Consider the following 16679-nt stretch of genomic DNA (forward strand, 5'->3'; position numbering starts at 1 on the left):
TGCAGGGAAGAGAGGGGAGATGCTAACTGTATACGTCTTGTGAGCATGTCCTTTAGTTACAGACTGTACACAGTTACTGCTATTTCTGCAGGAAGAGAGGGGAGATACTAACTGTATACCGGTTATGCTCATATCCCGTAGTTACAGACTGTACACTGTTACTGCTATTTCTGCAGGGACGAGAGGGGAGATACTAACTGTATACCGGTTGTGCGCATGTCCTGTAGTTACAGACTGTACACAGTTACCGCTATTTCTGCAGGAAGGGAGGGGAGATACTAACGGTATACGTCTTGTGCGCATGTCCTGTAGTTAAAGACTGTACACAGTAACCGCTATTTCTGCAGGAAGAGAAGGGAGATACTAACTGTATACTGGTTGTGCTCATGTCCTGTAGTTACAGACTGTACACAGTAACCGCTATTTCTTCAGGAAGAGAGGGGAGATACTAACTGTATACTGGTTGTGCGCATGTCCTGTAGTTACAGACTGTACACAGTAACCGCTATCTCAGTAGGAAGAGAGGGGAGATGCTAACTGTATACAAGTTGTGCGCATGTCCTGTAGTTACAGACTGTACACAGTAACCGCTATCTCTGCAGGAAGAGAAGGGAGATACTAACTGTATACTGGTTGTGCGCATGTCCTGTAGTTACAGACTGTACACAGTAACCGCTATTTCTGCAGGAAGAGAAGGGAGATACTAACTGTATACTGGTTGTGCGCATGTCCTGTAGTTACAGACTGTACACAGTAACCGCTATTTCTGCAGGAAGGGAGGGGAGATGCTAACTGTATACAAGTTGTGCGCATGTCCTGTAGTTACAGACTGTACACAGTAACCGCTATTTCTGCAGGAAGAGAAGGGAGATACTAACTGTATACTGGTTGTGCGCATGTCCTGTAGTTACAGACTGTACACAGTAACAGCTATTTCTTCAGGAAGAGAGGGGAGATACTAACTGTATACAAGTTGTGCGCATGTCCTGTAGTTACAGAATGTACACAGTTACCGCTATCTCTGCAGGAAGAGAAGGGAGATACTAACTGTATACTGGTTGTGCGCATGTCCTGTAGTTACAGACTGTACACAGTAACCGCTATCTCTGCAGGGAAGAGAGGAGAGACACTAACTGTATACCGGTTGTGTGCATGTCCTGTAGTTACAGACTGTACACAGTAACCGCTATCTCTGCAGGGAAGAGAGGAGAGACACTAACTGTATACCGGTTGTGTGCATGTCCTGTAGTTAGACTGTACACAGTAAGGATGATTTTGTTTAAATATATATAGAGAAGCTAATTCCCTGCAAGCCTATCTAATTTAATTGGGTTGTGGTTTCACTTAGCAGAAACGGATATTTCATATACAAAAATATACTTAGAGGAAGAATTTCTCATACACTTTGCAGCTGGAGTAACAAGTAATTGTAAAAAACAATGTTACAGTACACTGTTCCTCTGTTACTTTAGCTCCAGTCCTTACGATAGCCTGAGCGCTTCGCATCGGCTGTGAGAATTTAGCATCTTCTAGGTCTTTTACAACTTAAGGTTCAATTTCAAAATATTTCAGTTTTTGTTAGCGACATGTAAAACTGCTAAGCTGTCCAACTGTTTTGTTTTTGTTATAAAGAAACCTTCCAATAAAAAAATAATGTAAAAGGATAATATACTGAGCAATTTCCAATAATGCATTTAAACGTGTTCGTGTTTTTAAATGAGACTGCTATAAAAGCTGCGACTTCTACAGCAGCACTAGATGTGCACTTCCTACTGATTTCCTTTGGCTAATTAGAGCAACGCTCTGCGAGCCTAGCATGAAACCAATAGTTTTTTCCTGACACACACAGTACGCGTGTGCCCAAGCAACATCCGATCCTCGGCGTACCAATAGCTGAAGTGAACCCGCCAGAAAGGCCATCCACAGTCCTCCAATGGAAACGGAGTGCCGTGGCAGAATCGCGCCACGGAAGCTTCAATGCAGGGAACGAAAAAAGCAGGCACTGCACAGGGGTACCATTTAGGGTTAAAAGTTCCAAGTTTATTAGATTCTAAAAAAACACAGCAACAATCGTTGTAAGCACATGAAACCCAACAAAAAAGGCAGACGGATAACAGACACGGACGTCTGACGCGTTTCGCGCCCCCTAGTGGCGCTTATTCATATACACAATAATTACATTGAACGGACCCCATTTGAAGGATCAACCTGCAATTGATAGGCTCAAACCTGGCCACAGGTAAAACATTAAGCAAAGTCAGCAGGAGAGCTCCCCCTATGGGGGCGTTCAAGTGTAAACTAATACATGTTAAAAGAAACAGATCCATATTGTTACACATAATGTTTTTTTGGGGGGAGACATGATACATAAGGGACATTTTTGTCAAGTTTAACAATATATTGAGGTCCTAGCCTTAAATTTACAATTTCTAACAAGTGACAAGGTAAAAGTAGAAATTACATATGCTTTCTGTACTGAGTTATGGGATGCTAGGTAAGGGACCATTATGAATAAATTAATTTGCTATGGTCAAACTCTATATAATCTACCATTTTTATATAACTGTTAAGAAAATAATTTTGAATCTACCATTTTTATATAACTGTTAAGAAAAGAATTTTGCAGAACCTCAATTTTAATTCTAAATTAAATTTAAATTTTTAGAACTCTGAACTTCAAATTTCAAAATCCAAACATACATGAATATTACAGGGCGACATCGACCCACAAACTTAGGGGTTTAGTTACACAAAACTCTATCAAAATTAGTTGTCAATTAGTGACATCAACTCATTTTGACAGAGTTTTGTGTAACTATGTTCGTCACCCCTAAGTTTGTGGGTCGATGTTGCCCTCCCTTTTCATGAATACTGAGGTTTCCCATTAAAATGTAATATTCATGTATAATGTTTGGATTTTGAAATTTGAAGTTCAGAGTTCTAAAAATTGAAATTTTAATTAGAATTAAACTTGAGGTAGAATAAAAATTATTTTCTTAACAGTTATATAAAAATGGTAGATTATATAGAGTTTGACCATAGCAAATTAATTTATTCATAATGGTCCCTTACCTAGCCTCCCATAACTCAGTACAGCATATGTAATTTCTACTTTTACCTTGTCACTAGGACCTCAATATATTGTTAAACGTGACAAAATTGTCCCTTATGTATCATGTCTCCCCCCAAAAAAACATTATGTGTAACAATATGGATCTGTTTCTTTTAACATGTATTAGTTTACACTTGAACGCCCCCATAGGGGGAGCTCTCCTGCTGACTTGGCTTAATTTTTTACCTGTGGCCAGGTTTGAGCCTATCGATTGCAGGTTGATCCTTTAAATGGGGTCCGTTTGGTGTAATTATTGTGTCTATGAATAAGCGCCACTAGGGGGCGCAAAACGCGTCAGTCGTTTGTGTCTGTTGGCTTTCATGTGCTTACAACGGTTGTTGCTGTGTTTTTTTTAGCATCTAATAAACTTGGAACTTTTAACCCTAAATGGTACCCCTGTGCAGTGCCTGCTTTTTTCGTTCCCTGAATTAGTTTTTCCCCCCCAGGACAGGAACTTGCATTATAAAGAAATGTGTTTTGAAAATGTGTCCCTTAAAGGGATATAAAACACATTTTTTTTTTCTTTCATGATTCAGATAGAGCAGCAATTTTCTAATTTACTCCTATTATCAATTTTTCTTCATTCACTTTGTATCTTTATTTGAAAAAGCAGGAAAGTAATCTTAGGAGCTGACCCATTTTTGGTTCAGCACCCTGGGTATCACTACATTTAGCAACCAATCAGCAAGCACTACCCGGTGCTGAACCAAAAATGGGCCAGCTCCTAAGCTTACTTTCACGCTTTTTCAAATAAAGATACTAAGAGAATGAAGAAAAATTGTTAATAGGAGTAAATTAGAAAGTTGCTTTAAAATTGCTGCTCTATATGAATCATGAAAGAAAAATGTGAGTTTCATATTTCCTTAAAAAATCCCCGTTGCATCAGTTAGAGCTCGGAAATATACAAAACTGCTTCTGACTGTATGCCAGAGTCGCAAAGAAATATATGGGACTTTTTTATTATTTCTTGTGTACATGGCTGAGAGAATCTGAAATTTTTAAATGACATAAACTTGCTTTATTCAATAACCCATAGTCGGTTAGAGAATTAAGATAAACATATGTTCTCTAGAATTATGTAGATGTATGTTTTGATTGTTGAGCTTTGATCTTTTTTTCCTATCTTTGATCTATAATTGGAATTTGGTTGTGGACCAGTTTCAGATGTGATTCCCCTGGAAATAGATTTGAATTGTACAGTTGTTTAATTAAAGGGACAGTCTAGTATTGCAAGTAACTGTTTTATTACAGCTGTATAATTTAAAACACATCATTTATTTTACTATGTGTTTAATTCCATGAGTGTGGTTTAAATACATAGTCAAAGCTGTTTTGTCCCTCTTTAAATGAGGAAGAAGCTGGTGAGCGAATCAGGAGCAGCCAGCATACATGCGTATGCTCTACTATTTAAATCTGAAGCAGCATAAAGGGGGTGTTCCAGGGGCCAAGTAAACTACATGTCTTTTTAAGGCGTTAAACACATTGTTAAAAAAATTAATTTCTTTAACATAAAATGCTATAAGAAAAGAGAGCTCTATTCTAGAATGTCCCTTTAAATACATTGTTTTCTTCTGTGCTACAATATGTGATCAATTTATTTTAAAGGGATGTGAAACTATAACTGATTCTTCTATGATTCAGATAGAAAATACAGTTTTAAACAACTTCCCAATTTACTTCTATCAATTTTGCTTCATGCTCTTGGTATCCTTTATTGAAGGAGCAGTAATGCATTAGCTGAACTTGTTGGTAAGCCAGTGAAAAGAGGCATATAAGTACAACCACCAATCAGCAGCTAGCTCACAGCTCCTGAGTTTACCTAGGTATACTTTTCAACTAAAGATATCAAGAGTACAAAGCAAGTTAGATAATAGAAGTACATTTTGTTTTTTAAAATGTTATGTTCTATCTGAATGATAAAAACATAAATACATTGGGGTTTCGTGTCTCTTTAATTTTGCTTTACTTTGATTTCAGGGAGGACACAGGAAGGAAGCAAAAAGACCCACCCTGGATATCCCTGGTCCCTGCAGCAGAATCAAAACGAAGAGCTGCGCCTCTCCCTCCCACCGCGGAACCAAAGCAGGAAGAGGGAATAGAAAAACCCAGCAGTTCTCAGGAGGAGACGGAGAGGCCCAGCCCCTCTGGAACACCCAAACCATACAATCCGTTTGAGGATGAGGAGGAAGAAGAAATATCCGACAACAATTGTCTGAAGCCGACTCATCCGTGGTACGGGATCACTCCAACCAGTAGTCCCAAGACTCGCAAACGGCCCGCCCCTAAAGCTCCCAGCGCTTCTCCATTGGGTAAGAACGCTCGCTTTTTGTTATCCTATCATTATTACATAATAAAACCACAATCAATTCTTCCCAAAAATACCCTGTCAAGAAAATATAAGAAAAATAACCAAATAAATATTCTATACTTTGTTGGATTTTCCAGTAAATAAACCTATACCTTTATATTAGCCTATACTTACCTACATTTTATACATATATATATGGTAATAAAATCCCCCTTCTCTGTGCACCCGGCTCTAATTGGCAAGTTTATTAAATGGACACTGAACCCACATTTCTCCAACATAGGTGTGTCCGGTCCACGGCGTCATCCTTACTTGTGGGATATTCTCTTCCCCAACAGGAAATGGCAAAGAGCCCAGCAAAGCTGGTCACATGATCCCTCCTAGGCTCCGCCTTCCCCAGTCATTCTCTTTGCCGTTGTACAGGCAACATCTCCACGGAGATGGCTTAGAGTTTATTCTGGTAAAAGGAGAGGTCAAAAAAGCTACTTCTACCTCTCTCTCTTTTTGGCTTAAAAGCATCATCAGATTGGCTTATGAGACTGCCGGACGGCAGCCTCCTGAAAGAATCACAGCTCATTCCACTAGGGCCGTGGCTTCCACATGGGCCTTCAAGAACGAGGCTTCTGTTGATCAGATATGTAAGGCAGCGACTTGGTCTTCACTGCACACTTTTACTAAATTTTACAAATTTGATACTTTTGCTTCTTCTGAGGCTATTTTTGGGAGAAAGGTTTTGCAAGCCGTGGTGCCTTCCATCTAGGTGACCTGATTTGCTCCCTCCCATCATCCGTGTCCTAAAGCTTTGGTATTGGTTCCCACAAGTAAGGATGACGCAGTGGACCGGACACACCTATGTTGGAGAAAACAGAATTTATGTTTACCTGATAAATTACTTTCTCCAACGGTGTGTCCGGTCCACGGCCCGCCCTGGTTTTTTAATCAGGTCTGATGATTTATTTTCTTTAACTACAGTCACCACGGTATCATATGATTTCTCCTATGCAAATATTCCTCCTTTACGTCGGTCGAATGACTGGGGAAGGCGGAGCCTAGGAGGGATCATGTGACCAGCTTTGCTGGGCTCTTTGCCATTTCCTGTTGGGGAAGAGAATATCCCACAAGTAAGGATGACGCCGTGGACCGGACACACCGTTGGAGAAAGTAATTTATCAGGTAAACATAAATTCTGTTTTTTTATTTCATAATTCAGATAGAGCAGCAATTTTAAGCAACTTTCTAATTTACTCCTATTATCTTTTCTTCATTCTCTTGGTATCTTTATTTGAACAGCAAGAATGTAAGTTTAGATGCCGGCCCATTTTTGGTGAACAAACTGGGTTGTTCTTGCTGATTGGTGGATAAATTAACCTACCAAAAAAAACAAGTGCTGTCCAGGATACTGAACCAACAATGCATTATTTTTCAAATTTAAAAATGCCTGGGACATGCATAAGGCTATCCTAAGGAAAAAGTAACATGTAATATGGGTAGACTTGATGGGCCTTTTTGGTTCTTATCTACCGTCAAATTCTATGTTTCTATGTTTAAATAAAGATAGCAAGAGAACGAAAAAAAATTGATAATAGGAGTAAATTAGAAAGTTGCTTAAAATTGGATGCTCTATCTGAATCACGAAAGAAAAAATTTGGGTTCAGTGTTCCTTTAAAGAGACTCCAAAGAGACTCTTAATTACTATTGGGAATACCACTGCTGCCCTGCAGGAGGCGACAAAGAGCACAACAGCAAAGCTGTTAAATATCACCTCCCTTCCCTCCCACCCCAGTCATTCTCTTTGCCTACGTTACGAGCAAGGAGATGGTAAATTAGGTGTTAGATAAAGATACTTCAATCACGAGTTTATTATTTTAAAGTAGTACAGGATTGTGCTGCTTTGTCCTGGGGTGTAGCCGTAGTCCATATCAGTCTCTTCAGTAGAGCATTGGTGGCTTTAGAGCAATGGGAACTTGTGGGACATAATTCTCACTGCGCCTCCCATACTGATGCTGCCCTACTTCTGAAAAACTGAGGGATCTTACTCAGTCTTTTCCTTTGTCACAGGTCCATAGGAGGGAGAGGACCTCTTAAACCTGGGAGCTGCCTTTACTGTCGGGCAGATGGGGATGTAAGTGCTGACTTAGTATCTGGGGGACTGTTCTCAGAAACGGAGGCATTTGACTCATATGGGGTAATAAAGAGACTCATGGGAAATGGGCACTTTATTTGACAGTAACGGCGCAGGCACTGGGGCTGAACACATTGGCTGTTGGTGGTTTTCCTCTCCCGGCGTTTTTATTAATTACACGCGACCGGGAGATGGCGGAATTTGGCACGCCAACGATGGGCGGTTTTAGGGGAAAGCATTGCACGCTTTTTCTTGATTCATTTTCCTGTTTGTGGTAACTGCGCACTTAGTATAGAAGTAGCACTCGTTTAATTTTCTCCTCCGCATCTCTGGTTGAGGGAACGAAATCCTTCAGAGAATTGAATGCGTTTCTTAGCCTGCAGAGTTCCGGTTCTTACAGCTCCTGTCTATGCCGTGAGGGTCGTTTCTTCAGACAGGTAGGCACCTCAGCAAAGTACTGCAGAGGTGTAGAAGTGTTCTGCAGGGCCATTTTATAATTCTGTAGTACATACGCTAATAAAGAAGAAGAAAAAAAAAAGTTAAAAGTTTTAACATTTAAAGAAACAGTAACGTTTTTTTGTCAGTTTTAAATTTTGTGACCTATTGTGAAGTTAAGATGGACCAAGAGTCTTTGCAAGCTGTCACTTGTTCTTTATGCTTTGATGACAATGTGGAACCACCAATCCCTTTTTGTTCCTCATGTATTGAGAGGACTTTAAGCTACAGGGAAAGACTTTTTGCTGAATCATCATTTACTAAAGAGGATGCTGTTCATGAGTCTAATGCTAATGATCGATCTATGCCACAGCTTTCTTCTCAAGCGCCCCAAGGTTTACCGCCCTCGCAAGCAGTGCCCTGCGCTTCCTCTATAAGTCCTGCAGGGGTTACTTTACAAGACATTGCTTCCCTCATGTCTTCTGCAGTTTCAGATGCGTTGTCTGCTTTTCCAATGATGCAAGGAAAGCGTAAGAGAAAACCAGACATTCAGTAGGTGAGGTTTCTGACGGAGTTCTTGCTATTGCGGATGCTCCCTCCCAGAAGCCTGATGAGGAGGATACTGCGGTAGCATCTGAAGGTGAAATTTCAGATTCTGACAGTGTAATCCCCCTTACTGATACTGAAGTAGTTTATTTCAGGTTTAAGATAGAGCACTTCCGTCTTCTACTTAAGGAGGTTTTAGCTACATTGGACGACAACGACTCCACGGTCGTTATTAATCCTAAATAATCCAGTAAGCTTAACAAATATTTTGAGGTTCCAACCTCGATAGATGTGTTTCCTGTACCAGACCGAGCTTCTGAGATCATTAATAAGGAGTGGGAGAGACCTTGTATCCCTTTTTCTCCATCTCCTATATTTAAAAAGATGTTTCCCACAGCCGACATGGTTAAGGAGGCTTGGCAAACAGTCCCCAAGGTGGAAGAAGCAGTTTCCACTCTGGCCAAGAGAACTACTATTCCCATTGAGGATAGTTGTGCGTTTAAAGATCCTATGGATAAAAAACTAGAGGGGTTGCTTAAAAAAATGTATGTACACCAGGGTTTACAGTGGCAACCAGCTGTGTGCATTGCTACTGTCACCAGTGTGGCATCATACTGGTTTGATGCGTTGGCCGATGCTATTAGGACAGAAACTCCCCTGGATGAGATCCAGGATAGGATAAAAGCTCTTAAATTAGCTAATTCCTTTATTACGGATGCTTCCCTGCAAGTTATCAAGCTGGGAGCAAAGATTTCAGGTTTCTCTGTTCTAGCTTGCAGGGCCTTATGGTTAAAACCTTGGTCTGCGAATGTGTCCTCTAAGTCTAAACTTTTAGTGATCCCTTACAAGGGGAAGACCTTGTTTGGACCGGGCTTGACGGAGATCATTTCTGTTACAGGATGTAAGGGTCATCTTCTCCCGCAGGATAAGAGAAACAAACAAAAGGGACGTCAAAGTAATTTTCGTTCCTTTTGAAATTTCAAGGGAAATTCTTTCTCTTCCACCTCCAAGCAGGAACAGTCTAAGCCTGCATGGAGACCCAATCAATCTTGGAATAAGGGAAAACAATCCAAGAAGCCTGCTATTGAATCTAAGACAGCATGAAGGGCATGCCCCCGATCCGGGACCGGATCTTGTAGGGAGCAGACTTTCCTTCTTCGCTCAGGCTTGGGCTCGAGATGTTCCGGATCCCTGGGCAGTAGACATAGTGTCCCAGGGATACAAAATAAAGTTCAAAAGTTTTCCTCCCAGAGGCAGGTTTCTGCTTTCAAGATTATCTGTAGACCAGACAAAAAGAGAGGCGTTCTTATGCTGTGTAAGAGACCTCTTCGACATGGGAGTGATAGTTCCTGTTCCGAATCAGGAACAGGGTCTGGGATTTTATTCCAATCTGTTCGTGGTCCCCAAAAAAGAGGGATCCTTCAGACCGATATTAGATCTCAAGAGTCTAAACAAATTCCTCAGAGCACTGTCCTTCAAGATGGAAACTATTCATTCCATTCTCCCCTTGGACCAAGAGGGTCAGTTTATGACAACTGTGGATTTAAAGGACGTGTACCTGCATGTTCCCATTCACAAGGATCATCACAAGTTTCTGAGGTTTGCTTTTCAAGTCAAACACTTCCAATTCGTGGCTCTTCCCTTCGGTCTTGCCACAGCTCCCAGAATTCTTTCAAAGGTTCTGGGTTCGCTATTGGCGGTGATTCTTTTACGGGGCATTGCAGTGGCGCAATATCTGGACGACATCCTGGTCCAGGCGCCATCCCTTCAACAAGCAAGATCACACACGGAAACTTTGTTGTCCTTCCTGCGATCTCACGGTTGGAAGATAATTCTAGAAAAGAGCTCCTTAGTGCCAGACACAAGGGTTTCTTTCTTAGGAACAATAATAGATTCCATATCTATGAAGATTTTTCTGACAGAAGTCAGGAAATCAAAGATTTTTTCAATACTTGTCTAGCTCTTCAGTCCACTCCTCGGCCATCACTGGTTCAGTGCATGGAGGTAATCGGGCTGATGGTTGCAGCAATGGAAATCATCCCGTTTGCTCGGTTCCACCTCAGACCTCTACAGTTAGACATGCTCGGGCAGTGCAACGGAGAGTATGCAGATTTGTCTCCTCGAATACTACTGGAGCAGGAGACAAGGGACTCGCTTCAATGGTGGTTGTCTCTGCACCATCTTTCTCAGGGGATCTGCTTTCGCAGACCATCCTGGGTCATTGTGACAACAGACGCCAGCCTTCTAGGATGGGGAGCAGTTTGGGGCTCCCTAAAGGCTCGGGGAACTTGGACTCAGTCAGAGTCTGTTCTCCCCATAAACATTCTAGAGCTGAGAGCGATCTTCAATGCGATCCTGGCCTGGCCCCAGTTAGCCTCGGTCCAGTTTATCAGGTTCCAGTCGGACAACTGAAATTCAGTGGCTTACATCAATCATCAGGGAGGAACGAGAAGTTCCTTAGCGATGACAGAGGTAACCAAAAAAATTCAGTGGGCGGAGGCCCATTCTTGCTGTCTGTCGGCGATCCATAGCCCTGGGGTGGACAACAGGGAGGCGGACTTCCTGAGCAGGCAGACCTTTCATCTGGGGGAGTGGGAACTCCATCCGGAAGTGTTCTCCAGCTTGATTCTCAGCCGGAATTAGATCTCATGGGATCTCGACAGAATGCCAAGCTCCCGAGGTACGGGTCGAGGTCCAGGGACCCCCAGGCGGAGCTGATAGATGCCCTGGCAGTTCCTTGGACCTTCAATCTAGCATACATATTTCCTCCGTTTGCTCTTCTTCCTCGGGTCATTGCTCGAGTCAAGCAGGAGAGAGGCTCGGTGATCCTCATTGCACCGGCTTGGCCTCACAGGATTTGGTATGCAGATCTGGTGGACATGTCGTCTCTGCCACCGTGGAGACTACCATTGAGGAAGGACCTTCTAATTCAAAGACCCTTCCTTCACCCAAATCTAGTTTCTCAGAAGCTGACTGCTTGAAGATTGAACATTTAATTTTATCCAAGCAGGGTTTTTCTGAATCGGTCATAGAGACCATGATTCAGGCTTGTAAGCCTGTAACTAGAAGGATTTACCATAAGATATGGCGTAAATATCTATATTGGGGTGAATCTAAGGGCTACTCATGGAGTAGAGTTAGGATTCCTAGAATTTTGTCCTTTCTCCAAGAGGGTTTGGAGAAAGGATTATTGACAAGTTCTCTAAAGGTCAAATCTCTGCCTTATCTATCTTGCTACACAAGCGTCTTGCAGATGTTCCAGACTTAGTCTTTTTGTCAGGCCTTGGTCAGGATCAGGCCTGTGTTCAAGCCAGTTACTCCTCTGTGGAGTCTTAATTTAGTTCTCAAGGTTCTTCAAGGGACTCCGTGAGCCCCTTGAGCCTATGCATTCCTTAGATATTAAGTTATCTTGGAAAGTTTTATTCCTTGTTGCTATTTATTCTGCTCACAGAGTGTCAGAGCTCTCGGCTTTGCAGTACGAGTCTCCTTACCTTATTTTTCATTCAGATAAGGTAGTTTTACGTACTAAATTAGGATTTCTTCCTAAAGTTGTTTCTGATCGGAGCTTTAATCAGGAGATTGTTGTTCCTTCATTGTGTCCTAATCCTACCTCCCAGAAGGAAAGGCTTTTGCACAATTTGGACATGCCTTAAAGTTTTACCTGCAGGCGACTAAGGAATTTCGTCAGTCTTCTGCCTTATTTGGGGTTTTCTCGGGAAAACTTCGGGGTCAGAAAACTACGGCTACTTCTCTTTCTTTTTGACTGAAGAGTATCATACGTTTTGCATATGAGACTGCTGGACAGCAGCCTCCAGAGAGAGTTACAGCTCATTCCACGAGGGCTGTTGCTTCCTCATGGGCTTTCAAAAATTAAGCTTCTGTGGAACAGATTTGCAAGGCTGCAACTTGGTCTTCTCTTCACACTTTTTCCATATTCTACAAATTTTATAGTTTTGCCTCGGCTGAGGCTGCTTTTGGGAGAAAGGTTCTTCAATCAGTGGTGTCTTCCGTTTAGGTTCCCTGTCTAGTCCCTCCCGTATCATCTGTGTACTCTAGCTTGGGTATTGATTCCCAATAGTAATTATGATGATCCGTGGACTCATTGTGTCATTAAAAATAAAATAAAATGTATGCTTACCTGATAATTTTTTATTTGTTTTGACACAATGAGTCCACGGCCTGCCCTGGTCTTGATAGACAGTTTGTAGGTTATAAACTTCAGACCCCTCTGCACCTTGTTACTTCCTTTCTCTCCTTTACTTCAGTCGAATGACTGGGTTGGGAGGGAAGGGAGGTGATATTTAACAGCTTTGCTGTTGTGCTCTTTGCCGCCTCTTGCAGGGCAGGAGTGGTATTCCCAATAGTAATTAAGATGATCTGTGGACTCATTGTGTCAAAAAACTTCCTTCTTAACTTCCTTTTGCGTGGTGCGTCATTCTTGGCGCCAAAAAATTTTGTTTATTTTTTCACCCCACTTCCTTTATGCCTCTTGCCTTCTGTATGCTCAGAGGGCTATGCTGTTTGCATTTTTTCCCATTCCTGAAACTGCCATATAAGGAAATTTTGCTTTAATGTTGTTTTTTCTTTTACATTTTGCAAGATGTCTCAATCTGATCCTGTTTCAGAAGCAACTGTTGGAACCCTGCTGCCTGATCACAGTTCTACCTAAGTGTATCTATTGTAAATTAACTGAGATTATATCTCCAGCTGTAGTATGTAACCGTTGTCATGATAAGCTTTTGCATGCTGAAAATGTTTCCATCAGTACTAATACAGTTTCTGTTGTTCCTTCAACATCTAATGTACATGATATCCCTGTTGATATGAAAAATTATATTGCTCATGCGATACAGAAGGCTTTGTCTGCTATTCCACCTTCTAATAAACGTAAAAGGTCTTTTAAAACTTCTCATAAAATTGATGAAATTTCTAATGACCGACAACATAATGAAATATCCTCCTCTGATGAGGGTCTCTCTGATTCAGAAGATCCTACCTCAGACATTGACACTGACAAATCTACTTATCTTTTCAAGATTGAATATATTCGTTACTTGTTAAAAGAAGTGTTTGTTACTTTGGATATTGAGGAGTCTAGTCCTCTTGATATCAAAACTAGTAAACATTTAAATTCTGTTTATAAACCTCCTGTGGTTACTCCTAAGGTTTTTCCAGTTCCTGATGCTATTTCTGATGTGATTGCTAATGGTTTAAGCCTGGTACTTCTTTCATTCCTTCTTCTAGTTTTAAAAGGTTGTACCCTTTCTCAGCGGCTAGATTAGAGTTTTTGGGAAAAGTCCCCAAAGTTGATGGGGCTATTTCTTCTCTTGCCAAACGTACTACTATTCCAATGGAAGGCAGTACTTCTTTTAAAGATCCTTTATCTAGGAAACTTGAATCTTATCTAAGGAAAGCTTATTTATATTCTGGCTATCTTCTTTCTATGGCTGATGTTGCGGCTGCATCAACCTTTTGGTTAGATAGCCTAGCGCAAAAGGAAACGGATCCTGATTTGTCTAGCATTGCTTGTTTGCTTCAACATGCTAATCATTTTATCTGTGATGCCATTTTTGATATCCTCAAAATAGATGTTAAATCTATGTCTTTAGCTATTTTAGCTAGACGAGCTTTATGGCTCAACTCTTGGAATGCTGACATGGTATCTACGTCTAGATGATTCTCTTTCTTTTCAAGGTAACAATTTATTTGGTTCTCAGTTGGATTCAATTATTTCAACTATCACTGGGGGGAAGGAAGTTTTTTTGCTTCAGGATAAAAGATCTAAGGGTAAATCTAAGGCTTCTTATCGTTTAAGTTATTTTCGACAGAATAAGGAACAGAAAACCAACTCTTCCCCTAAAGACTCTGGTTCCAATTGGAAACCTTCAAGTTGGAATAAATCCAAGCCTTTTAAGAAACCAAAGCCAGCCCCCAAGTCTGCATGAAAGTGCGGCCCTCGATCCAGTTCAACTGGTGGGGGGCAGATTGAAATTATTCCAAGATATTAGGGCAGATTTTGTTCAAAATCAGTGGATTTAGAGTATTGTCTCTCAAGGGTATCAAATAGGATTCAGAGTAAGACCTCCTGTGAGAAGATTTTTTCTCTCTCACGTTCCAGCAAATCCGGTGAAGGCTCCGACTTTTCTGAAGTGTGTTTCAGATCTAGAGCTTTCAGGGGTAATCATACCAGTTCCATTTCAGGAACAGGGTCTGGGGTTTTATTCAAATCTATTCATTGTCCCAAAGAAAGAAAATTAATTCTGGCCAGTTCTGGATCTGAAGTTTTTGAATAGTTTTGTAAGAGTCCCAACTTTCAAGACTATAAGGACTATTCTGCCTTTTGTTCAGCAAGGTCATTATATGTCCACGATAGACTTACAGGATGCATATCTTCACATTCGGAATTATCCAAACCACTATCGGTTTCTGAGATTCTCTTTTCTAGACAAGCATTACCAATTTGTTGCTATTCCATTTGGCCTAGCAACATCTCCAAGAATCTTTTCAAAGGTTCTCGGTGCACTTTTATCTGTAATCGGAGAACAGGGTATTGTGGTGTTTCCTTATTTGGACGATATCTTGGTACTACCTCAGTCTTTACATTTAGCCGAATCTCACACAAATCAACTAGTGTTGTTTCTTCAAAAACATGGTTGGAGGATCAATTTACCAAAGGGTTTCTTGATTCCTCAGACAAGGGTAACCTTTTTAGGTTTCCAGATAGATTCATTGTCCATGACTCTGTCCTTAACAGACAAGAGACTAATTATATTGGTTTTAGCTTGTCGAAGCCTTCAGTCGCAATCATTCCCTTCAGTGGCTATGTGCATGGAAGTTTCAAGTTTCATGACTGTAGCATTGGACGCGATCCCCTTTGCTCGTTTTCATGATACCTCTGCAGCTTTGTATGTTGAATCAATCGTGCAGGGATTATACTCGGATATCACAATTGATATACTTAAATCCCAACATTCAACTCTCTCTGACTTGGTGGTTAGACAATCTTTGTTTAATTCAGGGGGCCTCTTTTGTTCGTCCTACCTGGACTGTGATCACAACAGATGCAAGTCTTTCAGGTTGGGGAGCTGTCTGGGATCTCTGACAGCACAAGGGGTTTGGAAACCTCAAGAGGCGAGGTTACCAATCAATATTTTAGAACTCTGTGCTATTTTCAGGGCTCTTCAGGTTTGACCTGTGTTAAAGAGAGAACCATTTATTTGTTTTCAGACGGACAATATCACAACTGTGGCATATATCAATCATCAGGGTGGGACTCGCAGTCCCCTAGCTATGAAAGATGTATCTTGGATACTTTCTTGGGCAGAATCCAGCTCTCGTCTAATTTCTTGGGTGCATATCCCAGGTGTAGACAATTGGGAAGCGGATTATCTCAGCCGTCAGACCTTACATCCGGGGGAGTGGTCTCTCCATCCAGATGTATTTTGTCAGATTGTACAGATGTGGGGTCTTTCAGAAATAGATCTGATGACTTCTCATCTAAACAAGAAACTTCACAGATACCTGTCCAGGTTTAGAGATTCTCAGGCGGAGATGGTTGATGCTTTAGCAGTTCCTTGGTTTTACCAACCTGCTTATATCTTTCTGCCTCTAGTTCTTGATCCCAAGAGTGATTTCCAAGATCATTATGGAACAATTGTTTGTGTTTCTTATAACACCAGCGTGGCCTCACAGGTTTTGGTATGCGGATCTTGTTTGGATGTCCAGTTGCCAGCCTTGGCCACTTCCTCTGAGACCAGACCTTCTGTCTCAAGGGCCGTTTTTCCATCAGGATCTCAAATCGTTAAATTTGAAGGTATGGAAATTGAACGCTTAGTGCTTAGTCATAGAAGTTTCTCTGACTCAGTGATTAATACTATGCTACAGGCTCGTAAGTCTGTTTCAAGGAAGATTTATTATCAAGTTTGGAAGACCTATATTTCATGGTGTTCTTCTCATAAATTCTCCTGGCATTCTTTTAGAATTCCTAGAATTTTACAGTTTCTTCAGGATGGTTTGGATAAAGGTTTGTCTGCAAGTACTTTGAAGGGACACATATCTGCTATTTCTGTTTTATTTCATAGAAAGATTGCTAAGCTTCCTGATATTCACTGTTTTATTCAGGCTTTTGTTCGTATCAAGCCTGTTATTAAATCAAT

General features: G+C 41.1%; 1 protein-coding gene across 2 annotated transcripts in view; it reads left to right on the plus strand.

The window, feature by feature from the left end:
* Positions 1-16679, plus strand: part of MICALL1 (MICAL like 1) — a 127300-nt gene that overhangs the window by 81092 nt on the left and 29529 nt on the right. For both annotated transcript variants that reach the window (XM_053721242.1, XM_053721243.1), the window contains one exon: positions 5090-5421. In XM_053721242.1, coding sequence (XP_053577217.1) covers positions 5090-5421 — 332 coding nt within the window. The remainder of the gene's footprint in view (positions 1-5089; positions 5422-16679) is intronic.

Source organism: Bombina bombina, chromosome 7 (genome assembly GCF_027579735.1).
Source record: "Bombina bombina isolate aBomBom1 chromosome 7, aBomBom1.pri, whole genome shotgun sequence".
Taxonomy (NCBI): Eukaryota; Metazoa; Chordata; class Amphibia; order Anura; family Bombinatoridae; genus Bombina; species Bombina bombina.